At 34.1% G+C, this 15,638-nt stretch overlaps 1 protein-coding gene across 1 annotated transcript; it reads left to right on the top strand.

Annotated features, from left to right (window-relative positions):
• Window positions 1-262: 262 nt before the first annotated feature.
• LOC102123935 (UDP-glucuronosyltransferase 2B19-like) lies at window positions 263-14,488 on the top strand. The gene is made up of 6 exons (XM_045392541.3): window positions 263-1,030; window positions 2,331-2,479; window positions 6,962-7,093; window positions 9,805-9,892; window positions 11,064-11,283; window positions 13,734-14,488. The coding sequence occupies exons 1-6, from the start codon at window positions 310-312 to the stop codon at window positions 14,008-14,010; spliced, it is 1,587 nt and encodes a 528-aa protein (XP_045248476.2). The 5' UTR covers window positions 263-309; the 3' UTR covers window positions 14,011-14,488.
• The last annotated feature ends 1,150 nt before the right edge of the window (window positions 14,489-15,638 follow it).

Below are 15,638 nucleotides of genomic sequence, written 5' to 3'. Positions count from 1 at the left end.
TTACTCTTATGGACACTATTCTAAAATATATTACATGAATCAGGTGATGTGTCTCTCCAAGATCACTGATATTAGCTGAATTATAGCACTTAAAAATATGAAAAGGAAAATAAACTCACTTGTATAAACAGGTCTTCTACCTTTTATTTGTCTCCTTGTTATCCACATGCTCAGACTGTTAAATTAATGTATTTACTTTGAAGTGTAAAAGTTACATTTTAACTTCTTGACTGATTTATACTTGGACGTCACCATGAGAAATGACAGAAAAGAGCGGCAACTGGAAAACAAGCATTGCATTGCATCAGGATGTCTATGAAATGGACTTCAGCTCTTCTGCTGATACAGCTGAGCTGTTACTTGAGCTCTGGGAGTTGTGGAAAAGTGCTGGTGTGGCCCACAGAATTCAGCCATTGGATGAATATAAAGACAATTCTGGATGAGCTTGTCCAGAGAGGTCATGAGGTGACTGTACTGGCATATTCAACTTCCATTCTTCCTGATCCCAACAACCCATCTCCTCTTAAATTTGAAATTTGTCCTACATCTTTAACCGAAACTGAGTTTGAGGATAGCGTCACGCAACTGGTTAAGAGATGGTCAGACATTCGAAAAGACACATTTTGGCCACATTTTTTACACGTACAAGAAATGATGTGGACATATGGTGACATGATTAGAAAGTTCTGTGAAGATGTGGTTTCTAATAAGAAACTTATGAAGAAACTACAGGAGTCAAGATTTGATGTTGTTCTTGCGGATGCTATTTCCCCCTGTGGTGAGCTACTGGCTGAGCTACTTAAAATACCCTTTGTGTACAGCCTCCGCTTCTCTCCTGGCTACGCACTTGAAAAGCATGGTGGAGGGTTTCTGTTCCCTCCTTCCTATGTACCTGTTACTATGTCAGAATTAAGAGATCAAATGACTTTCATGGAGAGAGTACAAAATATGATCTATATGGTTTATTTTGACTTTTGGTTCCAAGTATGGGATGTAAAGAACTGGGATCAGTTTTACAGTAAAGTTCTAGGTAAGTAATTTTTTCAATTGGTGGCGTGGAGATCTAACTTTCTTGTACCTTTGAAGCTGAGCTTGTATAAAGCCATAAAGTCAGGGTAGTGGGGGTTTTTGTAAGTAAATGTATCAAATGAAAGACAAGATTATCAAACTCACAAACACTACAGAAAAGGTAAATCATAGGATCAGTTAAAACCCTGTCACCATCAACCATACAGAACACTCCAGGAAGTCATAAATCTGTAAATCAGTGCACCTTAGATTTCTTTAAGCAATCACACTTCTGTTTTATTATAATTTTTTATCTAAAAATGTCAGACTCATCAAGAAACATCTTGCTGAATGCCTACTGGTAGATCGAGTAGTTACACATTTTCCTAGAACTACCTATTTAACATTGCAAAATTTTTTTTTCTTGTATACTTCGGTCTCCTTATTTAGTAATTGCAACATGTACCCGTGTTACCAGGAAGTTTCCTCCACAGTTGAGAGAAAAATATTTCAATTTCAGAATCAAAAACCAATACATATAATTTGAAGTTTCCAATATTTCTATTCTCCTTCACTTTAGGATGGAAACCATTCATTTTAAGGCCAATCACCTTGTCGAAGTGTGAACATTAAGATATAACTGTATAGCATTTTTGAAACTATGCATGTTTATTTAAAATATGAGCCAAATTAAGGTTGAACACAAATTTCTGTTTTAATAATTTCTCAAAATTTTCTAGCTGTAATTTGTAAATATAATTACTTACAAACTAATATTAAGATCGTAACATGAATCAAAAACAGTAGTAGGTACACGGATTTTAGCTATAATTTCAAAATAATCAACAGTTCACTGGAAGATCCAAAGATAAAAGGACTAGATTAATGAATGATGGAACTTAGACTATTTCTTAGAAAATTATTCTTATGATACAGTAGAATTCATTGATAATGGAGCCCCAAAAGTGGCATATATATATATATATATATATATATATATATATATATATGTCTGCTACTATGAAGCTTTAAAAAATAAAGAAATGGAGATTAATTCTCCATGGCTTGTTTATGGTTGTGAATATACTGATGTGGCATAATGGATGTAGTTTGCCCTCATGATTCTCTCACCACTTTGTTTCTTATAAATATACATGGGCAAAATATATAATACATAAAAATTAAATTATGCCTATGTATGTATATATATTACAAAGCACAAACACTTCACCTACATTTTTGCCTACATTATTATAACTTCTTTCAGAAAATTACCTAATTATCTTCTGTCATCTACCTTTTCTTTTCTTTTTTCCTATCAGGAAGACCCACTACATTATTTGAGATAATGGCAAAAGCTGAAATATGGCTTATTCGAAACTACTGGGATTTTCAATTTCCTCATCCACTCTTACCAAATGTTGAGTTCGTTGGAGGACTCCACTGCAAACCTGCCAAACCCCTACCTAAGGTAAACTATTACTATTTGTTTGTCTGCTTTGAATTTTCAGTGCGAGTGGTTCTATATTCCTTCGGAGTGTTTGACTTACACTGGAAGAAACATGGGTAGTGGGAAGGTAAAGCACATACCAATTAAAAACTCACATACATGTTGATACCATCAAAGTTTGTGAATTTCATCATTATTACATATAAAGAGGCATATTAAGGAGACTTTGAAAATAGGGTTGTTAAATTTAAGCTTTGATTATGCAACACATAAGAAGATACTGGCCATTCATTCAAAGAATATTTATAAAAGAGATTAGCACACACCACAGGCAAGTGTATTGTACACAGTTTCTGTCCCAACACAAATGACGTTCTACTTTGAAAGACAGAATATACGCAAGCAATAAAAACTGCGTAAAAACTATTATCTCCAGGGAAAACCCAATGCTAAGGAAGCATCCAGTGTAGATAATAGAGAGTATTCTGGAGTCGCCGGTATTAATAATTTAGATGAGAGCTGAACAATATGCAGGAATAGGTGAAATAATGAGGAAGAGGAAAAAAACACAAAAAGAAAAGCAGGTAAAGTGTTCAGGACAGTTCTCTAGACTCAAAGTTTAGTTTGCAAGGGAGATACTGAGTAAGAATCAGATGATGCTGACAGGCAAGATAAGAGTCAGATACTCCTTAGGAGTTGAAATATTTATTAAGCACATTTAGGAACTACTAAAAAGAGTTAAGAAAAGAAAATACGTGATAAAACTGTATTTAAAGAAAGATTCCGAGATGTTCAATAGATTGAATTGCAGAAGGACCAGACTGGAAAGTTCCGAGCATTCAGAAAATTGTATATGAATTCAAGTAGCAGATGATGGAAAAGTAGACTAGAAAGTGGATGGAAATAATTATGCCTACTTTTGCAGTAATACTAATAACTTCATATTGTGTTGTGTGGAAAAAAGTTAATACAAATAAACCACTTTAAATGTCTCTGGCATATAGTTAGTGATTCAGAAATGTTATTAATTTTGCAATTATGGCTATTTTTGTTTTTATGAATACTACTAATTACTTAACATGTGTAAGTCACTTGATATATCATTCATCATTTAATAGAAACTAATTATTCAGTGCTTCAAGATTGCATTCTCTAACAAAGTCCTACCTGTCTTCTATATGACAGTTACCTTGTGGACTTGATTAAAAGAAGACATGTCAGTTCCGACAGTAAGATGAACGAGTTGAAATTGTAAAATTCTACCATAAATGATAAGGATCTTCACCAGTATTCTAACTTACAAGAAAATAATTCCTTAACAATATAAAAGTGTTATTGTGATAATATTTGAAGCAAGACCCAGTGTTCACTTGATTTTACTCAAGCATTTAAATAATTGAAAGATTCTGCATTGAGATTCCAGAGGTTTACATCTTAGCATAAACATACCCTATTAAAGCAAGTGTTTTCTGCCTTAAAACAAGCAACTCAGAAAGCTTCCTGGGGTAACATGTGTCTCAACATCATAGCTGCCTGATAGAGAAGCACAGAAGAAATGAACAATGCATGTATAATAAATACCGAATAATTTCTACCACTTGTATCTGAATAGTGCCCTTAGTTTACAATAACAAAAGAATTCTGTCATCATGTAACGTTATATTCTTTATGAAGAAATGTAAGAACCTCATATATTTTAAATTGATATCACAGTTCTAAGAAATAGGTAGAAAGTAAGCATTCTTTATTACATTGTTATGTAATCTCTTAAGAGATCATTTTTGTCTACCTTCTTATTAGCAGCAACATGGTAACTAATATTTTATTCCATGGTTAAAATTTAATATCTCGGTTGAACACAAATTGTACGGACTTTATAAGGTAATTTTCTAAAAAGACAAAAGCTGAGGTGAGACTATTGGAAATTCTGTGCCACCCTATCCTACTCTTGAAAGATTTCCCCACTCACATTATGGGAAACCGATAGTGCCAGTAGGAGAGGGAAGAAAGTAGGAGGTGTAGAAGGATAAGAAAAAGGATGACTAGTAGTACAATAGTGATAATTACTAGTACTAGCTGTTGTTAATTACTTATACTAGCTGTTGTTATTAACTTGAAGAAAGCTTTGAATGAAAATCAATGGTTGTGAAACCCATTTTCTAATTGTTTATTATGTAAAACAATTGTAAACCCAAGTTGCTTTCTATTCAATTAAATATTAGATTATTTATGTATATTTTAATAGAAAAGGACAATTGGCAAATGTATCAAGTGTTAAAAATGCATATAGCCGTTGGTTTTATAAGATATTTGCATGAAATCATACAGAGAAAAAATCAAGATATACATATTTAATATTTATGGAAAATATTCACAAAATAAACATTGGAAGTAATGAAACATCTTAAATAAATGAATAATTAAAAACATTCTAGATGCATACTGTAGCATTATAATAATTTTATCAATAAAAAATTCAATTACAGTCAGCTATAATACAAGTAAAGCAAGGTAGAAAATAATAAATATTACAAGATGACACATTTTTTGTTGAGAAAAAGTATAGACGATAATAACAAAATTGTCTAAATAAATGTCACCATTTTACATTGAGCTATGAAAATAGAACAAAAGCCATGATGAAAACATACATATTTACCTTGATAACATTTCTAGACAGAAATGGTATTAAAAAACTTATTTTCCTTTTTGAACTTTTAATACTTTTATAAAATTCCTTACGGCCAGGCGCGGTGGCTCAAGTCTGTAATCCCAGCACTTTGGGAGGCCGAGATGGGCGGATCACGAGGTCAGGAGATCGAGAGCATCCTGGCTAACACGGTGAAACCCCGTCTCTACTAAAAAATACAAAAAACTAGCCGGGCGAGGTGGCGGGCGCCTGTAGTCCCAGCTACTCGGGAGGCTGAGGCAGGAGAATGGCGGGAACCCGGGAGGCGGAGCTTGCAGTGAGCTGAGATCCGGCCACAGCACTCCAGCCTGGGCGACAGAGCGAGACTCCGTCTCAAAAAAAAAAAAAAAAAAAAAAAAAAAAAAAATCCTTATATAAATTGTGTTTTTTCTTAAGTTGTCACAGAATGGGAAACAATTAGTCCACATCAATAATTAATCTGTAAACAGTGGTTATATTACTTTAACCCTGGGTGGATGAAGAAAGCTCTGAGCATCAAGCCACTGAGACAAAACACTGAACATAAGTTACATCAAATGTGGCTACAGGTCACTGCAATCACACACAATACCTGGATATCCCATGTATTATCTGGAACAGTACTACAGTGACTCTGACATCATTAACACTAATGTCTTAACATTGAAAGTCATATTTTAAAAAATACTCACCCATATGTGGTCTGCAAATAAGCATTTGGACTTTTTTTTTCTTTGTTTTGCAAAAGAACACTTAAGAGAAAGTTTTACTCCAATGATTACATCTGAAATTATTTAACTTTAAAAATTGGTATAGATTAGGGAACACAAGTGAGAATGATTCTCAATAAATTCCAGCCAAGTACGTTTTCACCAAGATTTGTATGTGGTGTGAGTGAGCTACTCAAGAAGGTGACCAAATCTCCTCTGCAGAAAGGCCTGGCAGTCTCTTCCATTCTGGTGCAAGTGCTGCTGCCTCTGAGACACAGCAAAGAGATGATGAGAGTTCCTCACATGCAGTTAAAGATAGCACATCAATTTAACAGTGTGATTTCAGGGCAATAGGTGTTCCACCTAAACAATCAGCTGAAAACTATGATCATTCAACTATCTAACTATATACTGTACAATTCTGTATTATAAATGAGACTCTTAGAATTAATTCATAGAAATTCCAAACCACAATAGCAGACTCCAGCATGTCAGTGATTCTTAACCACCACTTTTTACAGTTACTTTTTTTTTCTTTTTTTGAAAAAAGACTGGAAAACTCTGACAAACTTTAAGTGATGTGTAAAGGATTATAGTAAGATAAATGTAGATTTACATAATCCCAGCTGTGAGTAACTTTTCCTCAGTGCTCAGAGTCAGGGAAGTCAATCACTAATGACTTCCAATTAAAATAATTCTGTAGAAAACCTGTGTAAAATAAACATATGTGATTTAGCAGAACAACAATATAGCATTAAAGCCAAGTGATGCCACCTTAAAGAGCCTATATTAGTACTTATATTATAAATGAAGAGTTTGGGTATCCCCTCAAATACTGTGTAATAGCTCTATTTCATTTCTCTCTTTCACACACACACACATATACACACACACACAAACATGCACACACACATATTTAGACAGATACCCTTAACAGAGGCATCCTATCTAATATTACACAACTTGCAAAAAAAAACTGAGTAATTGAGTCAGTCAAAAAACGTCCTTTACTCCAGTAATTCCTGATAATAGTTGATTTTCTCTTTTTAGTTTGTATACCAATTGTTTCACAGTGCTTGCTGTGCTGATAATCTATTGTAATGGAACACATTCCTTTTTTCACAGGAAATGGAAGAGTTCGTCCAGAGCTCTGGAGACAATGGTGTTGTGGTGTTTTCTCTGGGGTCCATGGTCAGTAACATGTCAGAAGAAAGGGCCAACGTAATTGCATCAGCCCTTGCCAAGATCCCACAAAAGGTTAGATAAAATGTCTTAATGTTGTGAAAAACTACTGAAAGAGACTGTTAAAGTTTGTAAAGAATCCAACTGCAGAAACTTCCTGCCTATAAATTCAGCTGTTGGGAAAGCACTAATTATCTCAGATATTAACTCAAAATCAAAAATATATATGGAAGATGCTAAAATAATATAGAGGGTGTTTTTCATTGGTAATTAATTTGGCATTAATATTGTGATCAGGAATAAACATAATTAAGTGTTGCAGCTAAAGTTTTGGTATTATCATGATATTGGGGTCATTTAAGAGCTATCACCAAATTCTGCCCCTGTGATTTGATCCTTTTGTTTAAGATTCCCTGAGGGTGTCATACACCCTACAGACGATTGAAAACATAACATTATAGTAACTTCACTAGAACATTAACAACAGCAGATATTTAAAAATCTGACATGCAGCATGCAGTTTAGTGTTGCCGTGTTACCCAGCCTCATGTACTTCTTGTATGTTTTGGAGTAGGCCTATTTGCGTGATATTCAGGGTACTATTCAGAGAAAGGATGGCCTAGGCTGTCAGACAACTAATATAAGGACCCACATAGCCAGGCAAATTTGGAGAAAGAGAAAAAGCAGCCTGCGTTGCTGGACCAGGCCCAGCCAATGTCTGAAGCAGGAAGATGAAAGAGAAAGGGTGGAGATGGATCCTGCTCTGAGGGTGGACCCTGTGTAGTATGATATGTGGCCCCACGAGGACACTGCACTGGGAGATTAACAACTCCTCCCAATGGAGGCAGCAGAAGGAAATACAGGAAAGACTCAAGCAGAAGGAATTCAGGCAGGGGAACAGGTTCAGATGCCCCCTCCATAGAACATAGTAGGAACATGTTTTCTTTTATATAGAATAAAATGTGTATTTGTCAATTACTTTTTAGTTCCCTGTCTGACATAGCCTTCTTGTAATGACCTATGCTAATATTTTGCCAAAAACTCAGTTACTTTAACACTGATGTGACAAATACAACTTAAACACTGTAAATTATTTTTTAATTTATAAGGATTCCTTGGGGGTTCCAAAATTAGTAAAATAAACATAAAAATTTCTTGGCTATAGGAGAACATATTAATCACTGTTGTAAAAATTTTGTAGCACACTGTCTAAGTGTTAGCAATCAGTTGACCAAAATTCAGCAAAATACAATTTTGAATTTATTTAAGAGTTGTATTTTTATTCGTAGTACCAATAGGTTCCTCATTTCTATGTTGAAAAATAAGCAAAATTAGCAATACTGAGAATACTCTGAATTTGTGTCAAAAGCTATCACTTGAAATTTTTCTTGGAAGTAGTGCTTGATCATTTGTAATTTCAAAGAAGTTATACATGCTACCTTTGCAGCATAATTGACTTCTTCCAGGTAGCTTATTTTATATACATGCATTTTTATCAATTCAAGACATCAAACTCTATGAAAATAACATACAGAAAAGTATATATAAGTGAACTACTTCCCATATTACTAAAAAAAATGAATAAATTATGTTAAATTTGGTAGATGAAAACTCATAAAATACGTTAACACAAAGCAAGCATATAAGTCATTAATAAGTTGTTACTGCTTTTTCACACTAGAATGCTGAGTACCTAAAGAATTTTAATGTATATAATTATTAAAATTTTTTATCTTTTTTAAAATTAAATTTTATTTGTTAACTTTTAATTTCAGGGTAAATGGGAAGGTTTGTTACATAGGTAAACTTATGTCTTGGGGGTTTGTTGTACAGACTGTTTCGTCATGCAAGTAGTAAGTCTAGTACCTTTTAGTTATTTTTCCTGATCCTTTCTCTCCTCCCAACCCCCACCCTCCAATAAGTCCCAGCGTATGTTGTTCCTCTCTATATGTTCATATGTACTCATCTTTTAGCTTCCACTTGTAAGTGAGGGTATGCGGTATTTGGATTTCTGTTCCTGTGTTTGTTTGCTAAGGATAATGGACTGCAGCTCACTTATGTTCCTGCAAAAAACATGATCTTGTTCCTTTTTATGGCTACATAATATTTCACTGTGTACATATACCACATTTTCTTTATCCAATCCATCATTGATGGGCATTTAGATTGATTTCATGTCTTTGTGAGGATGAATAGTGCTGTAATGAATATACATGTGCATGTTCTAATTTATACTCCTTTGGATACATACCCAGTAATGGGATTGCTGGGTTGAATAGTATTTCTGCCTCTAGGATTTTGAGGAATCGCCACCCTGTCTTCCACAATGGTTGAACTTACACACCCTCCTACAGAGCATAAACATTTGTTTTTCTATACAACATCGCCAGCATCTGTTATTTTTTTGAGTTTTTAATAATGGCCATTCTGACTGATGTGAGATGGTATCTCTTTGTGGTTTTGACCAGTGATGTTAAGCTTTTTTTGTATAGAGGTTTGCCACATACAAGTTTTCTTTTGAAAATTGTGACAACTTGTTAAATACTTGAACTTTTCATTGATAATCTTATTTGTCTAAGCTACTATTTTGAAAAAACATGATTTCCTTATATACCTAACTAATTATAAAAATATGGAAATGTAATGTGAGTATTCCATTTACATCAGTCTGAGTAGTTCTTGTTACTTAACATCCCTTGTTCTCATTGTTAATCTCTTTATAGTTCTAGCATTCTATAACTTTTGAGCTTCTCTCATGGAATAAAATATTTTGTTCACTGTAACAGGTTCTGTGGAGATTTGATGGGAATAAACCAGATACCTTAGGACTCAATACTCAGCTGTACAAGTGGCTACCCCAGAATGATCTTCTTGGTAAGTCTCTGGAGAACAAATATTGAATATATTAGTGACAGATTATTAGAGTGTTAATAGTCTTCATGAAACAAGACTATTGAGCATTTGTTATGGAAAAACTTAAAAATAAAATGAAACTTCTGTATATTTATTTTCCAGTCCCTAGGGTGAAAAGAATAAACAATAATTGTTGGCATTTTATGATAGGCGCCCACATTCTTTATGATCAGAGTATCTTTATTTCGGGTGTTATTTCCTCTCAGAGAATTTTTCTGCACTTTCTGGATTGTCTTCCTTTCTCGTATTTCTATGACCTTACTTTGCTGTTCTGTAGGGTTATTTCAAATGTCACCAAAAATAACAGCTCTTCTACTATCACCAGGGACACTGCATTTTCTGTAGGATTAAATCCCTAATCTTAATCAAAAAGTGTTGACACATTTCATAATGAAGTATGATCTGTCCTTCCTCAATTCTAGCACCACCACCACCTCACTGCCTGCTGCCTTGCACACCCCACATATCACACTCCATGACTGTACTTAAGAGAACACATTCTGGCTGGACAAGGTGGCTCACGTCTGTAATCCTAGCACTTTGGAAGGCTGACGTGGGCGGATTGACTGAGCTCAGGAGTTCGAGACCATCCTAGGCAACATGGTGAAACTCAGTCTCAGTCTCTATTAAAATATCAAAAATTAACCTGGCATGGTGGTTTCCCTGTAGTCCCTGCTACTCAGAAGGCTGAGTAGGAGAATTGCCTGAATCTGGGAGAGGTTGCAGTGAGCCGAGATTGCACCCCTGCACTCCAGCCTGGGTGACAGAGAGAGACTCTGTCTCCATTTAAAACAAACAAACAAACAAACAAAAAATGAGAACACATTCTTACATGCCCATCCCTTTTCTGTGCTTTTGTCTTTTTTGCACATTATATTTCCTTGTCCAAATTTCACTTTTTGTTAGTTCAACTGGTAAAATTGTATTAATTTTTTCAGTCTGAAGTTAAACACACCACATAGCTTTCACTTACATCTCCAGCAGAATTAGGTGCTCCTTCCTGTGAAGTCTGAATTAATTTCATTTCAGTTCAGTGTATTATCAAGGAAACACTATCACATTCAGATTCTTCCATTGTGCTTGTATCGTTTTATTCCTATGAATAATTTTGCTAAAATTCCTTCAATCCTAGGTCATCCAAAAACCAGAGCTTTTATAACTCACGGTGGAGCCAATGGCATCTACGAGGCAATCTACCATGGAATCCCTATGGTGGGCGTTCCATTGTTTGCCGATCAACCTGATAACATTGCTCACATGAAGGCCAAAGGAGCAGCTGTTAGACTGGACTTCGACACAATGTCGAGTACAGACTTACTCAATGCACTGAAGACAGTAATAAATGATCCTATGTGAGTATAACTGTTTTTTTTACTCAGTGGTATTTTTAGATCGATTCTCTTGTCAATAGTGAGTATGACTTTTATCCTTTATATAAGAGACTGATTTTGAAAGAATTTAAATGATTTAAACAATCTGCAATCTGCTTTTATTGTTGAGTAGTTATTTAAAAATTTTATGAACCACATACATTTAAAGAATAACCAATTATTGAAATAATTTTCTACACAAAACTAATTTTAAAGTGATATAGATACAAGACATATTAAAATAAATGTGACATAATCAATCCACGTAGAAAGGAAAGATAAACTTGAAGTCTTATAATAAAATATTTTAATTCAATATCTAAAATGTCTCAAAGTATATGTTTTCTCACTGAAAAATTTATTTTTATTATCATTATTGTAACAGACTTGATAATTAAATTTAATCTCCACAGCAGAAAACCGAACTACTTAAAGTATAAAATCCAAATGTGTTTAGTATGCTTGCAGTCATGAAGCCATCACCATTATATCATTTTAGAACATTTTTATCAACATAAAAGAAACCATAATGGTATAGAAGTCACTTCCCATGACCCCTTAGCCCTAGGCTAACACCAATTTTCTTTCCTTCTCTATAGATTATTCTCTCTACATATTTCATATAAATTGAATCATACAACTTATTATTTTGTGTAAATGACTTCTTTCACCAAGTACAATTTTTGTTGTTTTTATAGTTTTTAGCTTTATTTACATTGTGTGTATTAACATTTCATTTCTTTTTACAGCAATATATTTTATAATATGGGTATTTCAAATTTGATTTGTCTCTATCATGATCTGAGAGATAGGTAAATTGGTATCTTCACTTCAAAATAATGTTTAAGATGATCTTACCTTTTTGAGCTGTTTCACTTAGTGTGTGTACATTTATTTTAAGTGTTTTATACTTAAATATGTATTTTAGAAGACATATGATGTATTTTAAGATACTAAGTGTCAAATAATTTCAAAATAAGCACACAAAATACAGGAAATCCTAGGGGTTCTATCACAGAGTGGCCGGGGAAAGCCTCTCTTATTGGTAACATTTAGAGGGTTGCCTCAAAAAGAGATGGAAGCATGCCTTGGGTTGTTGCAAGAAAGGGTGCTCCAAGCGTGGGTAGAGGGACACAATGTGTAAGGTGCTAAGATGGGAGCTTAAAGAAAAATATAAGGCCAAAGTCCCTGGAAGACCTAGTGTGCATGGGAAAGTGTTTGGAGAAGAGCTTGCCAGTGTCTGATAATGGAGGATCCTGAGGACCAAACAACAGAGTTGGATTTTATTCTTGGTATGATGAAAAGTCAAGCAAAAGTCTTAATCAAGACAGTGTTATAATCTGACTTTAATTTCAAAAAGAAAATCATTCTGGTTACTGGATGGGTGACAGTAGGACACAAAATATTAGAATAGAAGCAGAGCTCATGGCTATGAGGCATTTCACCCATATAACACAATTCATCTTTAGAAACTTAAGGACGATAATTCTCAAATTGCATTTTAAGTATATATCTTTCACCACTTAAAATGGCTCATGATGCTGAGCATGATTTTGAATGCCTGTTTGAGACCTAGAAGAGCGTAATTGGATATTTCTTAACATAAAGGATAAATGCTTAAGCTATGGGTACCCTTTTCTTCATGATGTGATTATTTCACATAACAGCCTGCATCAAAACATCTCATGTACCTCATAAATATATACACCTACTATGTACTCAAAAAAACTAAAAATTAAAAAAAATAAAATTGTTCATATGTTCTCTGCTTCAAATAAGTAACTTTTTTCACCTGGACTTCCATTTTTACTTTAAAAATATTTGTCAATTCTGAATACAATTTAAAAGCCAAACTTTCTATGATGACTCAAATTAAAATACACAAATTCTATGTCAATTCTATTACATTTACATTGAATCATATGACATTTTAAAAATCTTTCATGGACTTGATATGCTCAAGCAAATTAACTAACTTTATTTTTTATATTTATTTGTTTATTTATTTTTTGAGAGGGGGGTCTCGCTCACTCACAGCTGATTTGTTTAAGTACTTTGTAGACTGCGGATATTATTCTTTTGTGGTATGTGTAGTTTGTGAAGATTTTCTCTAACTCTTTTTTGAGAGTGCAGTGGTGCAATCTTGGCTCACTGCAACCTACCTCTCCTGGGTTCAAGCGATTCTCCTGCCTCAGCCTCCCAAGTAGCTGGGACTACAGGTGTGCGCCACCTCACCTGGGTAAATTTTATTTTTGTTTTTCTTTTTTTACTAGAGATGGGGTTTCACCATGTTAGCCAGGATGGTCTTGATCTCCTGACCTTGTGATCCGCGTGCCTCGACCTCCCAAAGTACTGGGATTACAGGTGTGAACCACTGCCCCTGGCCAAATTAACTTACTTTCAATATTGATATTTTTATGTTTATCATTTAGATATAAAGAGAATGCTATGAAATTATCAAGCATTCATCATGATCAACCAGTGAAGCCCCTGGATCGAGCAGTTTTCTGGATTGAATTTGTCATGCGCCATAAAGGAGCCAAACACCTTCGGGTTGCAGCCCATGACCTCACCTGGTTCCAGTACCACTCTTTGGATGTGATTGGGTTCCTGCTGGCCTGTGTGGCAACTGTGATATTCATCATCACAAAATGTCTGTTTTGTGTCTGGAAGTTTGTTAGAACAAGAAAGAAGGGAAAAAGAGATTAAATACATCTGAGGCTGGAAGCTGGGAAACCTGATAAATGAGATTTCTTCAGTTCATACAATGAGAATAGGTTGTGATACAAGATTCCTTTCTTCTTGTGCCAAAACATCTTTCAAAACTTACCTTGTCAAATCAATTTTTTTTTTCAGATATTTAGTACCTGTTTAACTGTTAGAAATATTTCACTTCAAGGAAGAAAACATTAGGGGAAACAAAAATGTTATAAAGCCATATGAGCTTATATTGAAATTTATTGAGCTTGTATTGAAATTTATTGTTCTCATTCACAGTTTATATGAAAAAAATTATTAAGCTTAACTACATGTCAACATTGTACGTGGAAACAAGAACATTAAGAAGTGCACTGAGGGTATCAATACTATTTTGCATATACTCGGCATACTTTGGATTCATTTCATGCAGGATTGTGTTGTTTTAACTGTCTGTGAGGAAACTATTAAATAATTAGATTGTATAAAATGTCTCTCTCTTCCTCCTGATATTTTGAGATGAGTAGTGCTGCTTAGCTTTTATTGTGCATCCAGCTTCATTGTCACTTTTTTTTGCTAAAACCTTTGATAAAAAATGCTTACCATTTTAGAGTTTCGGTCATTTCCCAGTGGAAAATATGTGGAATTAGAAATACAGCAACTCATACCTAGTTTCTACTACAAAACGAACTAATTTTACAATGTGTTTGGTTTTTGAGCCAATTCTATTTTTCTGGTCATTTAAAAATATTCATCTTTTTAAATCCTTTTTTGTTTTAGTTATTTCAAAAGTTTTTGGGTGAAAGTTTGTCTTTGGTTACATGGATAAGTTCTTTAGTGGTGATTTTTCAGATTTTGGTGCACCCATTACTCAAGCAATGTATGCTGTACCCAATGTGTAGTGTTTTATCCCTCACCCCCCTCCTACCCTTCCTTCTGAGTTCCGAGAGCCCATTATATCATTCTTATGCCTTTGTGTCCTAATAGCTTCAGTCCCACTTATAAGTGAGAGCATACATTGTTTGTTCTTATATTCCCAAATTACTTCACTTAGAATAATGGTCTCCAACTACATCCAGGTTTATTTTGTCTCTTTTGTTGGCTGAATAGTATTCCATTATACATATGGAATGTATGGATAAAGTAATGGATGGATAAAGTAAATGTGATATATATACATATATTATATATATACACACACATATATATAATATATACATTGTGTGTGTGTGTGTATATATATATGTATATACAAACACACACACACGTATATTTATCTCACATTTTCTTTATCCACCTATTGGTTGATGGGAAAATAGGCTGGTTCAACAGTTTTACAATTGTGAATTGTGCTGCTATAAATGTGTGTATATGGGTTTTTCTCATATAATGAATCATTTTCCTCTGGATACATGTCCAGCAGTGGAATTGCGGGATCAAATGGCAGTTCTACTTTTAGTTATTTAAGGGATATCCCTATTGTTTGCCATAGTGGTTGTACTAGTTTGCTTTCCCACCAGTTGTGTAAATGTGTTCCCTTATTAGCACCATGCCAACATTTACTATTTTTGGATTTTTTTTTTCTGGTCTGCAACTTTTTATTAAAAATATATATTTATGATCATAAATACATACATATT

This window comes from Macaca fascicularis, chromosome 5, assembly GCF_037993035.2.
Source record: "Macaca fascicularis isolate 582-1 chromosome 5, T2T-MFA8v1.1".
Classification (NCBI taxonomy): domain Eukaryota; kingdom Metazoa; phylum Chordata; class Mammalia; order Primates; family Cercopithecidae; genus Macaca; species Macaca fascicularis.
Note: the sequence above shows the minus strand (reverse complement) of the source record. Positions and strands in the feature narration are given on the sequence as shown.